The 26,653-nt window shown below is 43.3% G+C and overlaps 1 protein-coding gene across 1 annotated transcript; it reads right to left on the bottom strand.

Annotated features, from left to right (window-relative positions):
• Positions 1-3,261: 3,261 nt before the first annotated feature.
• SPOPL (speckle type BTB/POZ protein like) lies at positions 3,262-25,585 on the bottom strand. Its single transcript, XM_069985072.1, has 10 exons — positions 25,268-25,585; positions 18,427-18,548; positions 18,186-18,337; positions 13,002-13,129; positions 9,360-9,537; positions 9,215-9,270; positions 7,068-7,190; positions 5,167-5,309; positions 4,271-4,324; positions 3,262-4,170 (listed from the first exon to the last, which is right to left on the bottom strand). The coding sequence occupies exons 1-10, from the start codon at positions 25,343-25,345 to the stop codon at positions 4,026-4,028; spliced, it is 1,179 nt and encodes a 392-aa protein (XP_069841173.1). The 5' UTR covers positions 25,346-25,585; the 3' UTR covers positions 3,262-4,025.
• Between the last annotated feature and the right edge of the window lie 1,068 nt (positions 25,586-26,653).

Here is a 26,653-nt window from a genome sequence, read left to right as displayed (position 1 = left end):
GACTTAAAGGGATTCTCCACTATTGTGTAGGTTGTCTCCAGTTAATACTCAATGGAGCTTAAAACAAAAACTGCAGAAAACCCCTTAAATTGATAAGATATGTCCTTAATCTAAAAAATAACTTTAAAAAGGAATAAAATGTAACGTTCCACTGTCTAATAAAGTTATAATATTGGTAAATAAGGTTATATTACTTTCACTGTCTGCTCTGTTGCCTTCCACTAAACTTCCTGTGTGGTGAACATGTAACAGACTTCCTGTTCCTGTGTACGTTTCAGCTGGAAATTCAGCCAAATATATTCACCCTCTCACTTTGTGGGAGGGATTATAGTCAAGTAACAGTAGCGAGATAGGGATAGAGTTGACTGAATTCCTGGCTATAGTGTAGACAGGAACAGGAAGTCCGTTATAGGACGTATACCAGACAGGAAGTTGGCCTAAAGACAACACAGCAGACAGTTTGGTGGTAAAATAACCAATATATTTTTTATTTTTAGACAGTTGAAAAATAGTTTTATCAATGGATAACCCCTTTAAAGAGGTTACTCCAAGATTCAAACTAATCCCCTCAATGCAAAATACAACAGAGATGGGGAACCTTCAGCCATCCAGCTTTTACAAAATTACAATTCCCATCGAGCTTGGACAGCCAAAGTCCAGGCATGATGGGAATTGTAGTTTTTTTACAGCTACAGCTCCATTCAGCCCAGTGGGGTTAGACCCCCAAAGATCTGATGAGTTTCCAAATCTTGAGATAACTAAAAAAAAAAAAAAAAACTACTCTAACATCCAAGTAGCCATCTTGTCTGCTAAAGACTTTCAATACCTTCCACGGTGCAGCCATATACGTAACTAAAATTACCTTGTCTACAGACTAATAAAACAATCGAAACTAAATCCTCCAAAAAAGTTCAAAATGATATTGCACACGGAAAACATAACCAAGAATCTTCCATTCAAATTGATAAGTTTTCATTAACTTTTTTTTTTTTTTTTTTATAAAGTGCATAATTAAAGTGAATCGGCCCATGGTCAAAGTTACAGGTGACATCTGGGGTATAAGAAAGGAACAGAAACGAACCACTGAAATGAAGCTGGGACTGTAAACAAGTAACAAGACTAAAACAGACGATTCCTTTCCTAGACTCGATGGCGGGGGAGAAAATGGCCTTCTTATTGCACTTATGGCAACCCGAAAAAAAGTTGTGTCATGTTCACCTACCAGAGCCAATTCTGCACACGTTTGCTCTCCTTATGATGAATACACTTAAGTACTGTCTCCTCTAAGGCTGGGTTCACACTATGTACATTTCAGTCAGTATTGTGGTCCTCATATTGCAACCAAAACCAGGAGTGGATTAAAAACACAGAAAGGATCTGTTCACACAATGTTGAATTTGAGTGGATGGCCGTCATTTAATGGCAAATATTTGCTGCTATTTTAAAACAACGGCTGTTATATAATAATTAATATAATGGCCGTTATTTACTGTTATATGGCGGCCATCCACTCAATTTCACCATTGTGTGATTAGATCCTTTCTGTGTTTTTAATCCACTCCTGGTTTTGGTTGCAATATGAGGACCACAATACTGACTGAAATATACGTAGTGTGAACCCAGCCTTATAGTGTAAATGAATGCTGGCTTAGATAAACTGTAAGCTTGTTGCAAAAATACTAGCATGCCCCTGAGGCCACATTTGCCTTTAACGGGAGATAGGACATGGATGAAGCTAAGTGTCCGATAAGAAAAATAAATCTAAACCTGTAAATATAAGCCCTAAAAAGGTGTTTCCAGCATTAGAAAACATGGTCTAAATTGTCCCAAGAAAGTGAGCCACTATCGCCAGTGTGTGAAGTCTGGTGTTGAGTTGACTTGCCTAACTGTTGGGGTTTGGTGACGTTCTCTGAACCCAAATGCTCAGCATTTGACTCCTGATAGCTGGAGAAAATACTGCCTTAGGGTGGGTACACACTGAGTAATTTTGACGGAAACTCCGTTGCAGAATTCTCAGCTCGCGGACTGGAGCGCACGAGTCTCCGTCCGTGTCATACACTTTGTGTCAAAGATACAGCCTATGGCTGTATGCATGTTTTCCAGGACTCCCTAGGGTGGCATTAAACTAATACTAAACATTCAGGTTTGGGGAACGTTGCCAAACTCACTTTGGCAAGTCCGCTCAACATCAGTCAAGTATTGCAACTCAATTCCATTCGGGTGAATGCAGCAATACCAGACACAACCCATAGACTTTTTCTAATCTTGGAAAACCTTTTAAGCTGTCCTCATCTGTCAAGTTGTTAAATATTCTATCCAGGTCTTTCAGAGACATATCGGTTTTGTAGAAAACGGCTGGTGCAATTTTTTGTCTTCTTTCCCCAATTCTAGAAACATACATTGTTCATAAATAGGAAGCAGAGTGGAGTGACTATAAGGATGGGAGATAAAGTGACAAGAAACTCAAGATGACTGAACACAGATAAATGGTGGTCAGACCTGTTGATTTTAGGGCAACTGTCTGACTATCAAATGTGTATGCTGGCCTACTGGATCTCGAGTGAGAGGATTTTACCATAACCCTTGATCTTTAAGAGATAAGTCACCGCCAGAGCTCCTCCTTCCCCTCTCGCCTTTAAGAATACATGCACACTCAATCAGGCTGAGTTTTCACATGTAAGTGGGACCAGGAGAAATACTGCTTAGCTCAACAAGCAGAACAAGTTCTTACAACGACTTACTGAAATGCATGGCCAGCTTCAAGACTACCTGCAAAGTCATGAAGAGATGCAGGCCCATGCTAGGCAGTCAGGTACCTTTTAAGTAAATGACAGTCCCAAGCCTGGCGACTTCTCTGTGACTCACAACTTAGCAGAAGAGGGCATTCCGATACCTATCAACTGGGTATTTGTTGACCAGTTTTGGAAGAAATGCTCTATATGCCCCGAAGGACGTAGTATCACACGCTTCAGTAGTTTTTGGCAAGCTTCATGTCAATGGGGTAAATATGACAACCATTGGCCAGAAACAATAGGTTGAGATGGATTTTGTTATCGCATGGATCCCAAAATAAGCCGGTGCCTGAACTATCTGTTTCTTGCAAAAAATTTATGGCGCACAACAGGTAGGAAACCTTGGCTCTCCAGCTGTTGCAAAACTACAATTTCCATCATGCCTGGACAGCCAGAGATTTAGCTGTGCAGGCATGATAAGAGTTGTAGTTTTGCAACAGCTGGAGAGCCAAGGTTCCCTACCCCTGGCTTATAAATTAGATAAGTCATAACAGTGCAATTGATGGGGGTGCTCACCACGGTCGTGGACAGAGCTGAACACCTGTGTACTCTCAACTTTCAGCTAAGCGACTCTCAAAGACTTCTCCACCAACAACCACCTCACTATCATTACTGGTTGGGGTCCAGTGGTCGGAACCACCCTCAGACTTTCAAGTTGATTTGTCTAAAAACTTTTTTGGGCCACATTCCCTTTCAGCACAGAAATGGATGAATCTACCAAACAAAAGGTACTTCGTTCTGAACATCAACCATTAAACGACCAAGACAAAAACAGAAAGTCAATTGAGGCTTATCCTTCCAAAACACATAATGCCAATAGTATTATTATCAATGTAACATGGCGCTAGTGCAATCCCACATAGCCTGGTCACATGACAAGGCACGGTTTGTTAAACAAAACAAAAAAAATCTATATATATATATATATATATATAATAAAACAACAATAAAACGGAACATCTAGCCAACATCGTAACCGAGACCGGAATTGATAATTTAAGGCAATTTAGTGAATACGAGAAACAACCTGTCGAATTTAAAGCTGTGGATTAAGATGAAGTTATCCATCTGCAAAGCAAAGGTTAGATAGGTCCTCAGTCTTGTGTGCGCACAACCAGAGTGGGGAAGAAACAGAACGAAATAAAAAGCTTCGGCTTGTGTGGTAGGTAAAACAGTTCTGAACACTGACTGTAAAGTCCTCGATGGAAAGGACAAAAGCTTGGCGCGGGCGGCTCAAGACAGCTTTAGCCGCTTCCTTGGAAATCCGAAAGGCAAACACTGTGCGCATGCGAGTGCTCGGAAGGCTTCTGCTACTAGGTGTGGATGTGATTGGATCATGGATTTCCATCCATCTGTCTCCATTACGTCCATCGATTGGCTGGAAAATTCAACAAAACATATTGAGATCATTATGAATTAGAGAAAATATTTTTACTGACTGAGGGAAAAAAGAAAAAAAAACAAAAAACAATACCTACCTGCCATTCCAGTTTTTACCGTCCTTACAACCCAACTGCCTGAGAACACTACATCTGTGGAGAAGACATAACAAATAAAACTAAAAATATAGACCAACAGTCTTCTCAAAAAGTGTATTCATGGGTAGAGATGAGTGAATTTCAAGTTTCATCGGACCCGAACACTCAGCATTTTACTTCCCGCGTCAAGAAAAGTTGGTTGCCACCTTCGGAAGTCCTGGACAACATGGACACAGGCATAGGCTATAACCATGTTTTCCCTGGCAGCCCTGGGGCGGTAACCAACATTTCCAGATGCAAGAAGTTAAATGCTGTGTGTTCGGGTCTGGAGAAGTTGCCAAACCCGGATTTAAACTTGCTCAACTGTATCATGGGAGCTCATGCGAATCCTACAGAACCCAAAAGGAGAGTCCTAAAGGGGTTTTCTGTGGCTTTATTATTTAATCAAGCATTTATTTACCCTCCAAAATTCTAAAGTGCCCTTCAGGCCCAGATTCCAGAAGGGATCATCGGACTGCCCTGCTGCTTTACATTATTCTGTAATATACACATGGGTCAGGACCACTCCTAGGAGCTACTGCACTTGCGCTTGTGCATGCTGAGTGAACCTAAGGCCTGCCACCAACACCAACGGTCATGTGCCATATGTAGGGAAACTCTAGCTCCCACAGCTACTATAAAGATGACTAGTGGAAGGATATAAAAGTGAACAAACTTGTGTATCTACAAAATATTATCTCTTTACATATGTCTCCCCCTGATGAGGTCACTAATACAAGTCACAGAAACACGTTGGGCAGATAAAAGGGAAGTTTGTTTCTGATACATCTATGCAACAGAAAACCAGAACAATAACAGAGATGCGAACGGAGGTCGCGTCAGAACGTTTCACTTGCCTGTTAATAAAGTCTATTGCTTGTGCTTTCAGCTGCTCTGCGCTGTGCAAATCTGCGAGGATAAGGACATCGGCAACATTCTCCACGGACAGGCTATTGCATAGGGCTTCTTCACATAGGACTTTGAGCCTTTCCAAAGCGTACTGACAAACCAGGACAACCAAGATTTGTTAGAGATCGTGAATTATATTTAAACGTTATTATCTGTTCTTCTTGGCATTCAGGATACAGATGGAGGTGATGCTGAGCGAGGAGCGAAAAGTAAAATAGTGACCCAGTCTATACTTGCCTAAACTAAAAAGTGCAAAAACTGCCAAAAAGCTAGCCGTATAGCCAGGGAAGGTTGCTGTGGGCAGTTTGCACCAGTCTCCCCCTGTGTGTTCAGACCCGTACCAATCGGGAGAACAAGCCGGGAGAAAAACATTACAGTGGGTTCTCCTTACGAAGTTAGAAAAAAGAAAAAAAAAAGTTGCGCTCCATAGAGTGGATGTGGTCTTCTCCCCGTTCTCCTGATCGGTATGGGTCTGAACACTCAGACCCACACCGATCAAAACCTTTGACATGTCTAAAGAAAGTGACACTTTAACAATAATAAAAAGAAAACACTCATCTACCCAATACCCTGTTGATGCTGCTCAGTCCGTGCTGACTGTCCAAAGTATATGTATTCTGGGTGAAGAGCAAGAGAGAAGTGGAGGAGACATATCCCTCCCCCCCCCCTACCAAGAACAAATTGATCAGACCATGGAAATTTAATATGCCTGATTGTTTTTTCTCCTAACATGGTCTATAGGGGTAAAATCGGGAGGCCCTTATAAATAACAGATGGTTGGGCGGTCTGGTCAAAAACATTGGGTTTCCCAACACGCATCCAAGGCTGGGTTCACACTACGTTTTGCATTTGTGTGCATCCATTTTTTCCATTGACTTCCATTATTTAAAAAAAAAAAAAAAAAAGGATCAAAACGCATCTGTACGTACAGAAAATCAAAAGTACAGGCGATTTTAAGAAACTTTGTAACTAGGTTTATTAGCCGAAAAATGCATTTTTATCATGAAAAAACAGTTTGAAGCTTTCCCCCCTGTCTTCATGGTTCTCTTATGGAGAGGGGAAAGGTGAAGTGAGATGAGGAACCAAAACAGGACAACAAAGAGTTAACAGCTTACAGCTTTATCACTGGGCTCTCTCCTCTGATGTCAGCACTGACTTCTGAATACCGATTTTCACACGGGTCCCGCTGTGTAATGCTTTGTTCTCTCCTCTCTGCTGCCGACTTATCTCCCTCTTCCCTTCTCCATAGAACAGACAGGGACATGTCTGATAATGAGCAGTGAAAGAGAGAGGAGGGAGGGGGGGGCTGGGGAAAGTCTTTTTGAATGCAGATAATGGCATATTTGCTTAATAAACCCAATGACAAAGTTTATAAAAATCACCTGTACTATTGATTTCTGGGAAAAAAAAAACAAAAACGAAAGTCGCACTTTAAAAAAAAGGGATGCGTTTTGATCCTTCCTTTATAATGGAAAAACATGCACACTATTGCATCCGTTTTTCCATCCTCTTTTTGCAAAAAAAAAAAAAATAAAAATAAAAATAAAAATTGCAACAATTGTGTGTGAACCCAGCCTTATGTGTATAGGGGCTTGAACCACATCCTGTTTAAACATTTCTCTCTCTAAATATGAATTGCACTGACATATATGAGAATTCCTGAAGGCAAGATGTAAGACATACGGAAATGATTAAACATTGTAGGGGGAGCCATTTCCCCTTTAAGAGATGACACATTATATGCATTGAAACATTGACGTGATGTAAATGATACTGTATAAAGACATTCACAGTCAGTTTAGGGAAGGTGTGAAAATACACAGACACTTTTAATTGGCAAATGACTTACTTTATCTGCTGCTGCCAACAAGTTATCAGCCATCTTCTCCAGATTAGGTGCTTTTCCTGTGTAGATGTAGCCCATCATTTCCTTAAATACTTCTGGTTCCATGTCGTGAATGTCTACTCTGTTCTGTACCGAGAAATAAAACAAGCACACAAGCTGGCAACGAGATCATACTAAAATAGACGCCGTATTGTACGGTGGGCGGCTCTCCCAGAATGCACTACTGTCCTTATAAACCCTCCACGGACGAGAGTGAAAAAGCTGGACGATAAGGCTGCCGCACCATTCAACTCTACGGGCCCGATGAAGATAATGTCAACCATTCTTATTGACATCCAAAGGGAAGGGGCAAAAAACGTGTACTCTTCTCACATCTGGGTGTTTGCTACAATTGTACCCAATTTAAAGGGGTAGTGCAGCATTTAAAAATTATTCACTAAATAACACACATTACAAAGTTATACAACTTTATAATATGTGTTATGTAAGTGAATGGCCCCCTTCCCCGTGCCCCCCCCCCGACCCTGGAAGTGTGGTGCACTATACTCACCAGATTACTGTCGACCATGGCCGCCATCTTGGGTCGAACAACGGTGCCGGGGTGACAGGCTCCCGACCCCCTGCAAGAGCCCCTCATACTTACTTGATCACGCTAGGTCCCGCTTCTTCGGCCGGTCCCGAGACAGAGATATCTCCCCGGGAGGCCTGATGCGCGCGCCGCTGAGATGAGTCCAACACTCATAAAAAATGAATGGTGAGTCCGAGCATCGGACTGATCTCAGCGGCTCGTGCCGGGCTTCCCGCGGGGATATCTCAGTCTTCGGACCGGCCAAAGAAGCGGCACCCGGCGCGCTCAAGTATGAGGGGCTCTAGCGGGTGAATCGGGAGCCTGTCACCCTGGCACCAGGGGTGACAGGGCCTCTTTAAAGAGACTGTCAGTAGGTTTCTGGTGTCATATTTCAGAAAGCATAAACTAGTGAAAGAGAAGCTGAACAGAATGATGTATCACTTATATTGTTCTGTGCAGCTGATCCAGAGGTATTCTCCTGAACAACATGGACAATAAGCAGTCCTCTCAATTATCTGCATGAGCTCATTAGTCCCAGATATTCATGAGCAGCAGCAAACCCCGCCCACCAGCTGCTGGTTGGCTGTTACCCATTCATGCTGTGTATAGACAGCAACTGTCAATTAGCAGCTGGGGAGTGTTGCAGCACAAATCCCATTCTCCTGCATATTAGGAGAATAGCTGAACAAAATGCTAAAAGTCCTACACAATTTGTTTAGCATTTCTGTCACTAGTTTATGCTGCTAATATTTGAGGCCATATCAGTATTTATTATTATTTTTTTTTAAGTGCTAATTTCAAGGGGTTGTCCAGGAACAAAAAATACAATTACATAGGGCCTGGGCGCAGTAAGAAAAAAAAAAAAAAAAAAAAAAAAAAAAAGGAATACTTACCTGCCACAGCCACACTGATGGCTTCTGGTGCTCTGCTTATTCTTGCTTCCAAAAAAGTAGGAAGTTCCCTTAGGTTTACCATGTTTTCAAAGAAACAGAGAGCGCCGAGAAGCAGCTGTCAGAGACAGTAGAAGGGGATTAGGGAGGGAGAGTATGCTTTTTTGGGGGGGGCGGGGGATTAGGGAGGGAGAGTATGCTTTTTTTTTTTGTCTGGACTGGATACCATAGTAGTAAAATCTCAGCTATGGGATACTTTACATAGTGAAAGATACTCTAGATAATAGGCTAGTATTCTTATAGGGAGGGTCTTCATATAATCTCTTATATTTACAATTTGGGTAAATAAAAAATAGGATTTCCTAAGTATCGGATGCTCTTTACTTGAGGAACATCACAACCGTCTTACAGGATTCCTGCAGAGCCACATAAATACTTCTGACACGTCTCTATAAATATATCACCGCAATGAAACAATAGACGGACAATCCTGTTACACAAACAACAAAAACTCCTGGCGCTATCTGGATGGGGCAGTAAAAAATGACGGCAGTAAATAATGCAGAATAGGGACCGTCTGCAAAAGCAACTTTTTTTTTTCCAGTGAAATATTAGAGAACAAAACCCCAAACAGTTGTGCGGAGTTAGGAGACTGATTTATCTCGCTGGCACAAAGCTGGGAACATTATTACCTTCTTGCTCTCTTCCATTTCATGTTCGAACATTGCATTGAATACCGGGGACCGAGCTGCAAGAGAGGAGACAGACGGGTCAGACTGTCGCTCGACTCGAGGAGCCCAAGTCAAAAAAGACGAGGCTGATGGCGCCGGACGTTACCTGCAAGGATGGATTTGTGAGCTTTGAACTCCTGGCCGCCCACGTAGAGGCTGCAGTCTGTAAACCTGGTGGTCTCCCACAGATAACCCATGTCCTCTGCCAGGTGACACTCGGGCACCTTCAGGTTGTTTGTGCTGGACTGTCCTGATATGTTCACAGAATCCTGAACTACACTCACCTGGGAAAGGAGACGTTTTTGGATACAAAAGATGAACATTCAGAACAATAAAACTGCTATGTGTGTCATAAAGGTTTCTTAAAGGCTGGTGTCAGAAAGTTATATAGATCTGTAAATTACTTCTATTTAAAAAAAAAAATAAAAAATCTTCCACTAGTTATCAGCTGCTGTATGTCCTGCAGGAAGTGGTGTATTCTTTCCAGTCTGACACAGTGCTCTCTGCTGCCACCTCTGTCCATGTCAGGAGCTGTCCAGAGCAGCAGCAAATCCCCATAGAAAACCGCTCCTGCTCTGGACAGTTCCTGACATGGACAGAGGTGGCAGCAGAGAGCACTGTGTCAGACTGGAAAGAATACAACACTTCCTGCAGCGCATACAGCAGCTGATAAGTTCTGGAAGAATTACATATTTTAAATAGAAGTAATTTACAAGTCTGTTTAACTTTCCCTCTGGAGTACCCCTTTAATTAGTTCCTCCTTCCCCACTCAACTGTACACAGACTTTTATGGACAGCTGTAAGTATGAGTCATTTAAATAAAGGAACAAAATGCAAGAAAGAAAGAGAGTTTATATGATACCTACCTTGGACACAAGTTAGGCTGGATTCACACAGCATTTTTGTGTATGTTTGAAGGGAATTTTTAGGATTAAAAAACAGTTTTTCCAAGCACAGCGCCACCTTTGTACTCAGGTTGTGTGTGATATGACAACTTACTGACAACTTACTGCCATTCACTTCACTAAACTGAGCTTCAATACCACAAACAAACTGAGGACAACAGATGCGCTATTTTTGGATGAAAACAATGGGGGAGATTTATCAAGCATGGTGTAAAGTGAAACTGGCTCAGTTGCCCCTAGCAACCAATCAGATTCTATCTTTCATTTTCTAAAGTGTCTGTGAGGAATGAAAGGTGGAATCTGATTGGTTGCTAGGGGCAACTGGGCCAGTTTCACTTTACACCATGTCTGATAAATCTCCCCCAAAAAGTGTAGTTGAGTTAGTTTTTTTCTCAATAGAAAAATTTAAGGTATTGAAACATTCAACTTAGAGGGCTTGTCCACACATTGTCTGATCACTACCACTACCAGCTACCCCAGTGATCAGTTACAATCTGTGCAGGAATCCTATAGCAAAATATTCAATGTACTCTGCAGCGCCACCACTGGTAAGACACTGCACAAGCACAGTAAGATTGTCAGTACAGCAGCTTGTGCTGGATCGGAGACAGAATACATAATGCACTGCAGTATGACCCCAACAATAAATATATATACAATAAATAGAATAAAAGGGTTACTGTGCCTTTAAGGGCTGTAATACACAGCGTGCTTTATGAGCGCGGCGTTTGCTGCAATCTCTCGATATGTAATGCTATTTTAATACACAGAATAACCCCACAAATGCCCGTGCTCTTAATGACATCCAACCGATTACCCGAATTACCAATTGGTTGGGCCATTAAGCGGGGAGACGCAGCAGTCAGTTCGCATTGTGCTCGCTCGGAGAGCAGACAGTTGCTGCATCTTCTTTGTCAGCCACGTAATTGTATTCATAACAAATTCATTGTACAGCTCATTTAACTTGTCTAAATGGAAATGGGATGTGCTATATTTGCACCATGTGGTCTCGGGGGCTGTATATCAATTATTCCCTTGCACACCATCATATCATATAATTAAGTTGCAATCTTGCCAATTTTACACTTTTCGAGGAGACGCGGATCAAAAGGAAGTGTATTGGCGGTTAACACATTCGTGAGCCATGAAAGCTACTAATCAAGCCATGGCGGTGCGGAGGACGTGTGACCATGTCCCGGGCAGCCGCTCCCACGCTCTGACCTTCTGCACTTGACTGGTTTCTGAAACTTACAAATTGCTTTAGCTAACTACGGGGAGAGCGGCGTCTTTGCCGACCTTTACTGGGCGAGCGCGAGTCATTACGGCTACAGCACATGCTATACTAAGACTAGACAAAGCCATTTACAGCCTTAACCCATTCACTGATGGAGGTTGCGTAAACGTTCAATGCCAAGGTCATTTTGGGCCACGATGACCTGATTTTAGCGCTCAGCTTTCCTAAATAACCGTCACAGACAACGGATGGAGTGGCAAGGCGTAGGAGTGGCCCCTGCCTCCACTGAGAGACTCAAGATCCCACCGGATAGGGTGTTATTATTAAAAGGGAAGTCCTAAAAGGGGGGGGGGGGGGGGGCAAAAATTCATTACGGGCTGAGGGTGGTGGGGAAATAAAGGAAAAGTTATATAGTCACCAGTCCCGACACCCGCTCAGACGTGCATCTCGTTCCTGGACCCCGCCAGCTGTCTTCTGAACTTCCCTATGGCTATGTGTCAACCTGGCTGACGGATGCCCCGCTGAGCCAGCCGATGACTGGGATGGGACACCGCTGCAGTCACTGATTGGCTGAGCAGGCTAAATCTCACCAGTCTGACGCCGAGCCTGGGTTGTGACATACCTGGAACTGGAGAGAAGATGACAGCCGTCAGGGTCTGGGAGCTTCATGATGTGGTGCTGCATGGACACTGGGAGTGGTAAGCATATTGGCTTTTTTTTTTTTTTCCCCTCACCCCCTGCATAATGAATTTTTTCCACTGCCCCACCCCCTCCCGACTTTTCCTTTAATAGTTGGACAACAACTTTAGTCTCTTAACCATGGCCTACACATACGATCTACCTCAGCTCCCCCTTTTTGTGAGTGTGCATTTTTATTTTACTAGGGATAGGTGGACAACTTGTTGCCTGGAATTGCTCAGCTTTCCAACACAAGTTGCCAAGGATGCAATGGAGGATCGGAGAATCACAACCAAAGGTAAATCATGTTTGCTATATACTACAAATCGTGTCTGTTTAAAGGCTAAACCCATCTCTGCACCAATATAACTAAAAAGTAAAATAAAGCAACTTTGTAATAGGTCTTTAAAACTTATTTGTTCTGTGTCTCCAAGGCGACAGACAACAAACAGTGTAGTCTGATCATGAGGTCTCCAACGTTCTTCATACTACAAAAACGTGGGGGGGAAACGCACGAGACAGTAACTATATTTGGTAGGTTAGCCTGATATGGAGAACAGACATATAGAAATGTGACTGTAGGATCAGACTATGCAGAGTTTGTGGTTTGTTACCATGGAGATGTATAGGTTGCAGAAGGGTTATATAACAAGAAATACTAGTATTTGCTACTATTTATTTTTATTTTTTGCAGAAATAGGCTTTTGTTAGGTCCATATGAAACACACTTTAGCCTTTTGAAACCAATTGATGACTTGACAAGTAATCTCGCTGTTCACAAGACAGACATCTGCATTACTGAAGAAACCTCCTGCCTTTTAACCAAATTTAAAAAAATAAAAACATAAAATAAGACCAGAAAGCATCAACAGAAATATACATATACATATTATATATAAATAAATAAATTAAATTAAATAATCCTACTCACCTCACAAAACAATGTGAGTTTATCATCCGGCAGGAGGCCATTAGCTTCATCAAGTAAGAAATCTCGCCGGATAAATTTTTTGAAGCCCCAGTCTTTTCCTTGGACAAATCGGTAAGCTCTCTGACTTTCTGTATAACAAACAGCATAAAAATGTCACATATATAAAAGAATATACAACTGACTGTAAAACATAATAAAATATATATTTTTTTTTAACACGTGACAATTATCACTTCTGCCCTTGCAGCTCTCTTCTGTATTACATGCCAGACAGTCAAAAATACATGAACGGACCAGGCCCATCCCAGCAGCTGGCAATCCTAGGATAGGTTCACACTGCATTTTCAGCATCCGTTTAACAGATCCGTTTTTTTTAACGGTCAAAAAACAGTCCTTTATTGTGCGTAAAAAAAAAAAACGCATCCGTTTTGATCTTTTTTTTTTTTTTATAATGGAAGTCAATGGAAAAACGGATGCACACAAATGCATCCATTTTTTGCAATCAGTTTTTTTGCAAAAAAAGGATCCGTTAAACGGATGCTGAAAACGCAGTGTGAACCTAGCCTTAGGGTATAACACTAAGCGATTTTTCAATGATAAACAAACTCAAACAACCGCTATGGCAAACAACCTGAAATCGTTCACTAAATTACACAGAACGATGATCGTTACTTATGATCGTTATTGGGTTTGCCCTGTTGTCGCCACTGTGTTCGCCGCTACTGCGAACGACATCTTATTACATGCGAACGATTTTCAAACGATCAACGATAAAAATAGGTCCAAATTCTATTAAACGACCGACTGTTTCTCGTTGGTCATTTCAAATCCGAACGATTTAACGATTTTTCGAACAATAATCGTTCGGTGTAATACCACCCTTAGTTGCTCTCCCTTCTGGATCACAGAAAGAGGTTTCGAAAGGGCGGACCAGTCTTCACACGACCGTGGTCGTTTTTACTGTCCTGAAATCCTGATCAGGAGGCGCCAAAAAGGCCTCCAGGAAACCATCAGGTTTTCCTGACAGTAATCAGTTTTTACATTCAGAAAACCATCAGGAATTGGTTTCAGGATTTCCTGATACATCCCAGCATTGACCACCAGACAGATACCAGCAATTAGTATACCATATGCATAAATTACAGTGGTGCCGTATGACTGATATAACCCTATCTGTTCGGATTTCCTGATAAATCCGGACAGATTTTCCAGTCGTGTGAAGGGAGCCAAAGTATAACTTTCTGTTAAAACATGATAACTATACATATATATATAAAAAAAAAAAAAAAAAAGTCTGTAAATTTCTTACATGCTTTATATCACATTCCCTGTTAATTTAGAATATGAAAATTATAACGACAGTGACACTTTAAGTGTTTTTTGTGCACATATTTTTTGCTAGAATTTTATAAAAAAAAAATTGCACACGACACTTGTAAAATTTTGCACACTTTCTAATTAGCTGAAAAAATAAATTATACATAGTAACTACGCTAGATCGGAGGTGGAAAACTGGTGTGCACAATTAAGACTCTATGCGCCCTTGAGGCAAATATTCATTGATTAAAAACAACATAAGCTAGTGGTGTAAAAATAGCACTAAATTGCAGTACATATATTATAGTAAGAAAAATAAGTCCACAGCCAAAATAAGCGCAAGGACGTTGATAAACTCCCAAACTTTTATTCTGCATTTTAGAATATAGCAATTATTTATTTTTTTTGAGGTATCTGCCAGTATGCTTCTCTCCCCAAACTGGCATTCAGTCACAATTTAGAAAACCATCAGGAATTGCTTTCAGGATTTCCTTATCAGGTAAAAAAAATCTATTGTAGCATCCGGAATTCCAGATGTTTCCCGGATGCACATCAGGAAAGTGTCCGGAATTCCGGATGCTCCCATAGACTTCTGAATGACAGAATTCCGGATGAAAACAGGATAGTTTCTATAATTTCCTGCCCTATTTTTCAGAAGATCATCCTCTCAAAAGAAAAAAAGCATATGCACAAAAAATGGTAGCACATCACAAAAATCTTTATTATAACACTGACATAGATACAAAAATACCACATAAATATATGAATGTACAGGAGTAGTAAAATGAGGGAGACAACACCCCAAATACTGCTCTACATTAAAAACACTAAAATGTCACCATAAGTCCTGCTTTAATATAAAGTAGTATTTGGGGTGTTGTCTCCTTCATTTTACTACTCCTGTACATTCATATATTTATGTGGTATTTTGTATCTTTGTCAGTGTTATAATAAAGATTTTTGTGATGTGCTACCATTTTTTGCATATGCTTTTTTTCTTTTAAGAGAATGATGTACTACTTATATGAATTGGTTTAGCACTCCATGATTATTAGTGGTGCCCACTAGCTTTATATATATATATATATATATATATATAACTATTTTTCAGAAGGACATCCTTCAGGAAAAATCCTGAAGAGTCTCCATGCCCAATAGAAACATACATTCTTTACCGCATTTACTGGAGCGTGAAGGGAGCCTTAGACTGTGTTCACACTTGCAATTTTTGCCACTAGCTTGTTTTAAAAATGAGCTTTATGTAAGTTGGGTCATTTCTGCAATGTTTTTCTCGAAAATGAGCCCAAAACAGAATTATAGCAAAAAGCGCCACAAAAAAAAGCCATGTGTGAACACAGCCTTAGGGTCTGCACAATTCAGTGGCAAGCTAATAAAGTGGTTTATGGTAACTTTTAAAGGTAACCTTTCAAAGTTGAAAATGTGATCTCATCTGTGGGCATCTTGTCATAGAACAGGAGGAGCTGAGGAGACCGATATATAGATTTGTGGGTTTCAGGATAACTAATCCTTCCGGCTTCTCTCAGAAACAGACAGCTGTCAATCACTGTGTAGGACCGCCCACATGACTCCTCAGCCCAAATGATCAGAGATTTACAGATACAAGTGAAAAGATTTCTGAAAATTTTCCTCCTGCTCTATGACAGCTCGGCCAACTACCAATGGTGAGAAATAATGGGCAACTGTGGCCAATCCACCAGAAAATAGCAATGAAACCAAAGAAGCAATACAACCCTGGAAAGAGTATGTCCACATCGCACAGACCGGCCATGGCCCATGCACATGCACAGCTGGTGAAATTACAGCTGATTCTGTCAGGATTGAGGCAGAGAATCCTCAACTAAATCCTGAATGTGTGAACGTGGCCTATACAAAAAAAATTAAGCTGGGACAAGTGGGGGGCCGTGGGAGGGACTGCCCAGACGATCTTTAGATCGTCTGGGTGGCCCATAGAAGAACGTGGCGATTTGCTGCTGCCACTCCTGTTGTGCCATTTTTTAAAAACATGCCGTCGGCTAATCGTTGCCTCTCAACGTGATCTATTACACCAAACTCTTCTCGTCCGGGACCGCTGGTAATCAGCCGAGTATGACCGATAATCATTTGGTGTAATAGTACCCTTGGACTTAAAGGGGTTAACCAGTGCTACAAAAACATGGCTACTTTTCCCCCCTCTCGTCTCCAGTTCAGGTGTGGTTTGCAATTAAGCTCCATTTACTTCAATAGAACAGAGTTTCAGAGGGGGGACAGAGGGGGAAAAGTGGCCATGCTTTTGTAGCACTGGAGAACCCTTTTAAAAGGGTTATCCAGGAGGAAACTATTCATAGTCTATCCACAGGATCGTGGAGGTGCAAACAACTGCAGGTCAGCTATTTAGCTCCCACAATATGGAGGAATGGAGCCAGATGGCACTGTGTTGCTGCAGCCTTGACTCTTATTAAAGTGCATAGGGGCTGCGGCTGCAGTACCCCCATCACCACAGAGCCAACTGCTTCTGGTTCCGTTCTCAGTGTGTAGTGCAGAAGCTAAACAATGGGGGGGGGGGGGCTAGGTGTTCGCATCCTGCTAATCAACTACCGATAGCCCATCCTGTGGTTAGGCGAGAAAAAGTTTTGTATTTTTTTCCCCCCCAGGACAAGCCCTTTAACTCATTCCCGACCAAGGAAGCAACTGTACGTCCATTTTTATGGTGCATTACCGATTATGGACGTACAGTAAAGTCCTTGGATGGAACTGCCCCATTCCATCCGTGGCAGGTCCCGGCTGTCAGTGGTAGCTGGGCACCCGGCGCAACTGCAGAGACCAGAGCTCGGATTGCGGCAATTAACTCTAGGGTGACATAATTTTCCCTCTGTTCACCATCAGGGCTGTGCACAGCAATCACACAGCCCCGATGGTAGCTATGACAAGCAGAGGCCTCCAGTGTCATAGCTCAGGCTCAGCAATGCCTATGAGAGGCACATTACATTGTAAGGCAGATAAGCATTGCTATGTAATGTGCCTATCATCAGGCAGACAGTAAAGTCCCTGTGATGGGACAGTAAAATAAAGTATAAAAAGAAACACTAAAAACATATATAAATAAATAAAGTGCATACACACACAATCTCTATAGTCTAAAATGTAATAATAAATGCAAAAAAAAAAAAAAAAAAGACACATATTTAGTATCACTGTGTGCGTAACGACGCTGGCAATAAAATCTCAGAATCGCATGAATAAGTTATAGCATCACTAAGCTATAACCACATAACTTTTCATATGTTGCTGCCCATGGTGAGACTAACAATTCCTTTTATACTTGTTATTATCTATTCCGTCTCCTTCTCCCAGTTCTCAGCTGCTGCTTTTTGCTGAAGACACAAAATCAGTGGGTGAACTTTTTTCTCTATCTCCCCCTCCTCCACCCTGCCGGCTGATGTAAACAAGTCCCTAGATGCAACTTTGTAATGCCGGGAGGGTTAATCACAGTGAGTTCATCAGCAACATGACCCGAGATTAACCCTAAGCATTACAAAGAAGCTACAAAGTTGCAGGTAAAGCCAGTCAGGGACCTGTTTACATCAGCTGTCTGGAAAGGGAGGGGGGAGGAGGGGGAGATGGAGAGAAAAGCTCACACACAGATTTTTGTGCCTTCAGCATAAAGAAGCAGCTGAGAACTGGGGGAAGGAGACTGAATAGATAATAACAAATATGTTAGTTTCATATAAAAAGTTATGTTTGATGGTAATACCCCTTTTAGACATGTTCTGGACCAGTCCAGAAGGGGTTAAAGTCACAAAAACATCAACCTATATAATGTAATAGGATTAACACTTCATATGACTAAACATAAAACAGAATACTCACCCATGGCTTTGGTTTCTTCCCGCCTTACGTTTAGCAGGGAGAACTTAAACTTTGCTCGGACCTCACTTTTCGGACAGCTGACGAGCAGCAGATATAAGGACAGGTAATCCTTACTCTCATCGTCCAGTCCTTTAGGGTTAACTCGCAAGCACCTGAAGACGTAAAGAGATTTGTCGTGTTACGTGAGAATTTTCCACACTTCTGTTCTCGTCAGGAGGCAGCAGATTCGGCTAATTCTTACCATTTCATTTTATCATTTGGCCCCGATGAAAAGGTGGAACTTTTTAAAACTTCACCCATTTCTTCTCGGCAAAAACTGAAGTTACTTATGGTCCACATGTAGGAAAATTTCACTACTTTGACCTGTGAACAGAATCGAAAGCAATGACTGAGCATGTGTTATATTTATCAGTCTCACAGGACGTGAAAAAAATGTTCACATTTTACAAGGTATTATGGTGATCACCTATCCTTGGGAATCGGCATGAGCAAGAAAGTCCATCAGCTGAGCTAAGGGTTAGTACTCGGCATAAAAAAGTCTGCTTGAGTTTGGTTGTGCCTGGTACTGAAGCTTAATTCACTCAGTCCCAATTACCTTAAAGGGGAAGGTATGCCTGTTACCTTCATCCTCAGTGCCGTTCCCATTCTGTTCGTTGTCCCCAGTAAGCAGTTAGGCGCACTCGGGGCATGGATCCCCCCCCAACACAGACACAAGGAAGCGCTATGGAGAAGGGACCAACAACAATGATGATGGGGGAGCGGGGAAGGTATGTTGTTTTCTTTTCATCCATTTTATCACAGCTTAATATACATATTATACTAAATACTCATTTGAAGGGAATATGTCATCAAAAATCACCCAACTGTTTAATAACTATGTTAAAACATATTTTTAGGTACTGATAATCACGTTCTAGCACGGTCCTCCTTATTATCACACCCGTATGTAGATATGACAGGATCAGGCTGTTCACAATAGGTGATGGTCACAGCTACCAGCTTCCCACTCCCTGTACAATGACCTCTACAAAGGTCACAAAGCATGCCTAGAAAACTCTCTCAATGAGTCTGATCCAGCCCATTGTTTTCTTTGCCCATAAGGCTTGCCGTAAAGCAGACGCTAACTGCTGTGCAATATGGCTGCCCCCATAATAATGCCAAAATAAAACAAAACTGAACCGAACAAACACATTTCTTAGCATCAGTAACCGCTGCAGCCTCCTCTATCTGTCCATGCTCCGCTACCTGGTGAGACAGGACAGGCAGAAGTAAGCTGTGTGGGCTGCCCGTGGAGACCCTGCACATAGGGTGAATAGCTTATTCTTATGAGAGTCTGGAGGTGTTCCTTTTTCTCAGGAGTCTCGCTGACATTCTGGGAATGTAGCCAACTCTAAAAAAAAATACGGAATTACTGTTTCTAATATTAAAGGGGATGTATTACATGAACAAGGTTTTTTTTTTATGAAAAGACCCCCAGCAGTGTGTTCAGGGGTCTTAGATGAACTGTTTGGTATACAATAAAACCAATTGAAGGGGTACGCCCAATTGTACAAGGTATTCCGTCCATCCACAGGACAGGATGATCACTGGGTACGCCACCTTTCCCAAATAGAGAGCAGGCAGGACCTCCATTCATTCTCTTCGGGACTTTACAGCATTGCTGTGGTGCTCAGTAAAGTTTGGAAGCCCCATAGAGATCGAAAGGAGTGCCAGCCACATATTCATACTTTATTCCGTTTCTGGAGACCCTCACCCATCACCTTGCTATCCCGTACTCCTTGGACAGAGGAAAACATTGCAAGTTGGTTGAACTGTGTCCAGGGGTCAGTGATGAACTATTAAGTGAAAGATCATCAAGGTAGTCAACCAATACCTTGAAGTCCCAGCAGCGGACCCCCCCCCCCCCAATGGTCAGCCTATTAAGGGACCCCATTAATAAAAAGGGGATATGCATTTAAACTGGGAAAACCCCTTTAAAAGGAGAAAAAAATTCAAGTTTGAGGAAGGCATTAGAAAGCAAAAAAAAGTCCTCATCGGAGGGTGAAAAACCCCTTGAAGATAAGCACTTGTTCACACATGTCTATAGTGCAATCCTGTAGGCAGACATGCTGCTGTCAGCACACACCAGTGACGTCACACACTGCACACAAGGCAAGGAACGTCCTTACGCTAAAGGTATCTTATGAGTCACATCAAAAATATGGGCTATCTAGTAATACAGGTTGTCTGCCCGAGATCCTCATAATGACACAGGTATTAGATGCAAACACGTGAACTACTAACACGTTCTATGACTTCTACTCCCATCATTAAAGCAGCGGGCAAAAAAGGGCAGCGAGACGCAGGAGGAAGGCGGCTACTCTCTCGGCATCTCTCTCGGCAGTGGCCGCCATGTAGTAATACACACTAGTGGCTCTACGTTCTTATTTATTTACATAATAAACTATGTTAAACAGGTATGATAAAAGAATTATAGGGGTTGTCTGGGCAAAATAAAAGTTTTCCCCATTGTTATGCGTAGTGTAAAAATCACATACTATACTCCCCTCCTCCTGCTCCTCTGCTTCTTTTGGTTTCTTTTTCATCCCAACCCCACAGTAACAGTCACTGAGCCACTCTTTAGCAGACCGGGTAGGTCCTGTGGTATCAGGTTGAAAAAGAACCCAGAAGAAGCAGAGACCGGTGGAGGAATGGAAGCATGGGGGAGGTGAGTATTATATGTTTATTATATATACCACTCCCAGCCCTGGAGGAAACATTTGCTTTGATTGGAGAACCCTTCTAATACAGATCTGATAAAGGAGAATGTGAGCTGGATATTATCTTGTTTTTTAGGCTGATGTTCACGTCTGCGTTTGGGGCTCTACTATGATGGATCTGACATCACCATCACTTTCATCTTTGTGGTATTTTTGGATGGAACTGAAAAAGAGAACAGCAAATACAGATGTAAACTCAGCCTTAGGGTGCGTTCACACCTACAGGATCCGCAGCAGATCCAGTGTCAGTGCATCTCTATGAGAATATATACTCGTATCGGGACAGACATCCCACTGCGAGTATGTAAGAAAACCCCCCGCTGGCCGGAGCATGCATCACCTCCTCCCCGCTCCGGCTTGCTTCGGGGGTTCCCGGCGTCTGCCCGTCTCACTCAGGTAATCAGTGGGCTTCCCCGCCGCAGCCACTGATTGGCTGAGCGGGACGTCCCCCGAAGCAAGCCTGAGCGGGGATCAGGTGATGTATGCTCTGGCCGCCGGAGGGTTAACTTGCATACTCGCAGCGGAAAGCTACCCGTGACTAGTCACAGCTCTCTGCCTGTCTGCGCACAGTGCGGGGATGATTGACAGGCAGAGAGACAAATTAGCGGCCTAGTGAACTAGTCACGGGCAGCTCCCCACTACATCACATGATTCCCGCTCTGGCAGAAAGCCATGACTAGTCACGGACCGCTCCCCACCTAGATGACTGGTTGCCGCCCCTTTCCCAGCCTCACAAGGTATAATAAAACATCTTTTCCCCCTTAAAGGGGTTATCCAGCGCTACTAAAACTTTTCCCCCTACTGTTGTCTTCAGTTCAGTTTGCAATTAAGCTCCATTTAATTCAATGGAACTGAGTTTCAAAACCCCACCCAAACTAGAGACAACAGTAGGGGGAAAGTGGCCATGTTTTTGTAGCGCTGGATATCCCCTTTAATAAAGCTCCTGCTGCTGGTATGCTCCGCAAGCTGCATAGTAGCTCTATACTTTACTGCACTGCTGGGAACCATATCAGCACAATCGTGATGATTTGTTCCCTTTATAGAACTCTGGGCCAGGCCCACTCAGTCAGTCAGCGGATGTAGCAGGGACCCGCCTCGGCCTCTCACTGGAACAGCGGATACCACGTCCCAGGTCCCCACTCAGAAGTGACTGGGACCAGGTGACCGGAGCTGCGGGATGCCAGCACCAGCGCTGGAGTAGGGGAGGTGAGAGCGTGCTACTTCTTTCACCCTCCCCAGCACCCTGGTTTTTACTTTAAGACCTCTGGAAACTGTGTTTTGTATTTTACTTTTAGTTTTCGGCTAACACTTACATAAAATGCCAGGGGAAACGTTACAGTAAGGCTGGGTTCACTCTATGTTTTTTCAATCCGTTTTTTTTTGCCAAAAAAACGGATGAAAAGACGGATGCTTGTGTGCATCTGTTTTGATCCGTTTTTCCATTGACTTCCATTATTTAAAAAAACGGATCCGTTTTTTTTTTTTTTTTTTTTAAGTACACAAAAACGTAGCTGACCCTACTTTTGTGTCCGTTAAAAAAAAAAGGATCCGTTTTTTGCAAAAAAAAAAACGGATTACAAAAACATAGTGTGAACCCTGCCTAATAACAAGAGAAACAGCTCAACCCGTGCACTCAGGATAGTTAGGATTATTGAACATCCCACCAACAAATGTATAGAATAGTAGTGCCGCCATCTTGGTCCCCACCTAGGGCAAAGCTTTTACACAAATTACAATATACGTTCAATATTCAGTTCAATCAATTGATTTAAAACATTTACTTTCTCCAGACTATCCCTTTAAGCCTGTGTTCCACAAACTGTCGCTCGTCAGATTCAAAACTACAACTCCCATGATTCCTTTAACAGCCTTCAGCTGACAGGGCACCATGGAAATTGCAGTTTTGCAACAGCTGGAGAGCTGCAGCAGTCAAGGTGCCGTGGGAGCTGTGGTTTCACAACAGCTGGAAAGCTGCTGCTGCAGGGCATCATGGGAATTGTAGTGTAGCAACAGCTGGAGACCTGCCACTGTCGGGGCATCATGGGAGTTGTAGTTTTGGACCAGCTTGAGACCTGCGGCTTCCAAGACCTATCTGGAGTTGTGGCTTTGCAGCAGCTGCCGGGTGTAATGGGGGTTGCAGTTCTGCAGCAGCTGGTGTTCTGTAACAAGGCAGTGACTTTCAGTGCATTGTGGGAGTTGTAGTTCTGCAACGGCAGTGACATTGCCTCAAGGCCTCATGCACATTACTAATCCACATCATATAGACCCAAGATATTTTATTCCCAAAAACTTACTGACCCTTCTGTGTCATTCTGATTTAAAGGGGTACTCCAGCTAAAATATTATTCTTTCAAATCAACTGATGTCAGAAAGTGCCAGAAATTTGTGATTTACTTCCTTTAAAAAAATCTCAAGTCTTCAAGTACTTATCAGCCGCTGTATGCCCTACACCTATGGCTACGTCTGACATGCAGCAACTGATAAGTACTAGATTTGACATTTTTTTAATAGAAGTAAATCACAAATCTCTGGCACTTTCTGAAACCAGTTGATTTTTTAAAAAAAATTATTTCGTTGGAGTACCTCTTTAATGCAGGAAAACATTCCCATTATGCCTCTAAAATAAATATTCCCCGTGCTATATAAATAATAATAATAATAATAATAATAAATAAATAAAAATAATAATTATAATAATTTTTATTTGTATAGCGCCAACAGATTCTGCAGCACTTTACAATTAAATGCAGGAGCCAGGAATCCTATTGCTCCGGCACCAATCACATTTTAACATAACCACCATGATCCTCGATCGGTACAATCAAAATAAATTTACTGCCAACTTGGCAGTTGCATGACCAGGAAATTTTTTTTTTTTTATTAGGGGCCTGTTGGGACTTGTAGTCCGACAATTTTTGACGAGTTACAGCAGGGATAAAAAAACTTTGGCCCTCCAGCTTTGTAAAACTACTATACCCATCGTGCCTGGACAGCCAAAGCATGATGGGAATTGTAGTTTTGCCACAGCTGCAGGGCCGAAGGTTCCTCATACCTGCTTTATGTGACTAAACGGGCCTAGTAACAAAGGGACTACAAGTCCCAGCCAGGCCCAATTAATAAGGCAGCGTATTGCAACCTAAGATGCTCCAGCTGTTACAGAACTACAACTCCCAGCATGCTGAGTGTCACAGTTTCCAAACAGCTGGAGAGTCCCATGTTGTGGCACACTGCCTTATGGAATGGGCCTGGCTGGGACTTGTAGTTCCCCTCTAAGTAGCACAGGCAGTCCAGTCACATAATATGCAGCTTTATTAACCCCTCACCCACCACACAAACACTTTCTATAGATCAGTATGAAACGTGTCAGGCCGGACCACAACTTTTTCTTTTTTTATTGAGGCCGTAACCCAGCCCGATACCTAATTTATGGAACGTACGTGCCCCACCATACTTCACCTCAGTGTGGCCCTCCAGCTGTTGTAAATACTACCGCTCCTAGCGTGGCCGGGCATTCTGGGAGTTGTAGTTTTGCAGCAGCTGGAAGGGCACAGATTGGGGACCTGGCTGGGACTTGTAGTTCCCCAGTACAGGACAGGCTGGAGGACTGGCTGGGACTTTTAGTTCCCCAGTACAGGACAGCACAGGCAGTTTGGGGACCTGGCTGGGACTTGTAGTTCCCCAGTACAGGACAGCACAGGCAGTTTGGGGCCCTGGCTGGGACTTGTAGTTCCCCAGTACAGGACAGCACAGGCTGGGGGACTGGCTGGGAGTTGTAGTTCCCCAGTACAGGACAGCACAGGCTGGGGGATTGGCTGGGACTTGTAGTTCCCCAGTACAGGACAGCACAGGCTGGGGGACTGGCTGGGAGTTGTAGTTCCCCAGTACAGGACAGCACAGGCTGGGGCCCTGGCTGGGAGTTGTAGTTCCCCAGTACAGGACAGCACAGGCAGTTTGGGGCCCTGGCTGGGACTTGTAGTTCCCCAGTACAGGACAGCACAGGCAGTTTGGGGCCCTGGCTGGGACTTGTAGTTCCCCAGTACAGGACAGCACAGGCTGGGGCCCTGGCTGGGACTTGTAGTTCCCCAGTACAGGACAGCACAGGCTGGGGCCCTGGCTGGGAGTTGTAGTTCCCCAGTACAGGACAGCACAGGCAGTTTGGGGCCCTGGCTGGGAGTTGTAGTTCCCCAGTACAGGACAGCACAGGCTGGGGCCCTGGCTGGGACTTGTAGTTCCCCAGCAGCCATGTTACAGTACAGCCCACATGATCCCACCACCATTAGTAACAATGTAACAGATGCAATGGGAAAGACAGATGTTGTTTACCTGAGTGTAACACCAGCTCTCTGCCACCGGTCCACTGGACGCCTCTACAGGGGGAGGGGGCGAGGGTCCTCCTGACATGCTGCCTCCTAGGGGAAAACACCCTCAAAAGAGCAAGATTTGGCTTTTTTGGCTTTTTGTCACTTTTGCATACATAGACAAGGGTGGTCTGTCACCGCATAGCCCCATGGACGACGGAGCCTCAGCCGGAGCGGCCTCCCGGGAGCTCACATGGTACCGCCCGGCGCATCATCACATACTTTGTATCAATGTAAATATGTTACCAATTCTGCCGGTACTGGCACCTCTCAGGGACTCATTAGGCTCACGGCGCATGCGTCGGCAAATCTCGCGCAATTGTTTTTTTTTTTTTTTTTTAGAAGTAACGTCGCGAGATTTCACCAACGCAGGCGCGCTGAGGTGGCTGAGCAACTTACTTCAAAAGGAGGACTGAGATTGCGTGGTAGAAGTGGGCGCATGCGCAGTTAGTAAGTGTGTGCTGAAAGGCTGAAATGTAATACATTATAATGGAATGAAATTCTTTCTCTTTTCTACAATATATTTAACCTCTGGCTAAGATTTGTTCCATGTAATATACTGACAGTGGCACATGGTGATTAAAGTTGTTGTCTACTTTATAGTAAAATAGATCAGTATACAGTATTAGTAACTATACTCACTGTATATACTGACAGCAGCTCCCTGCCTACCTCATAGAGCTAAAAATCAGACTCCTCTAGGCTAAATTGCCCTGCTGTGTGGTGTTCCTGTCCATAAAATGGCCAACATGGAGGAGCATGTGACCAAGCATGTGACCGAGGCGGGACATAGTCGGCCATTTTATGGACAGAAAAAAAAAAACAGAGTAGGGCAGCCAAGTGTACAGTTACTAATACTGTATACTAATCTATTTTACTATAAAGGGGCCAAACCCTTTAAAGGGAACCTGTCATCGGGGACGCGTGTATAGAGCCCGCCCGACCCCCCGATGCAGTTCCCCGATACTTACCCTTTCTGACGAGTCCCGTTCCTGGCTCGAAGATATCAGCGCCTGAAGCCGTGCGCGCGTGCCGCTGAGATGGGTCCGACACCCATAGAGAATGAATGGAGCCGTCATTCTCTATGGGCATCGGACTCATCTCAGCGGCCTGTGCACACGGCTTCAGGCGCTGATATCTTCGAGCCAGGAACGGGACTCGTCAGAAAGGGTAAGTATCGGGGAACTGCATCGGGGGGTCGGGCGGGCTCTATGCCCGCATCCCCGGTGACAGGTTCCCTTTAAAAAGCACACAGGCTACCTCCACACATCAATTTACCATTCCATGACTAAAAAAACACCTTGCTGCGCCGCCAGATCAGGTGACTTGGCCATTCATACAAGTCGGTGGT

Source organism: Dendropsophus ebraccatus, chromosome 9 (assembly GCF_027789765.1).
Source record: "Dendropsophus ebraccatus isolate aDenEbr1 chromosome 9, aDenEbr1.pat, whole genome shotgun sequence".
In the NCBI taxonomy this organism is placed as follows: domain Eukaryota; kingdom Metazoa; phylum Chordata; class Amphibia; order Anura; family Hylidae; genus Dendropsophus; species Dendropsophus ebraccatus.
The sequence above is the reverse complement of the archived record's forward strand: the minus strand, read 5'-3'. Positions and strand labels throughout refer to the sequence as shown.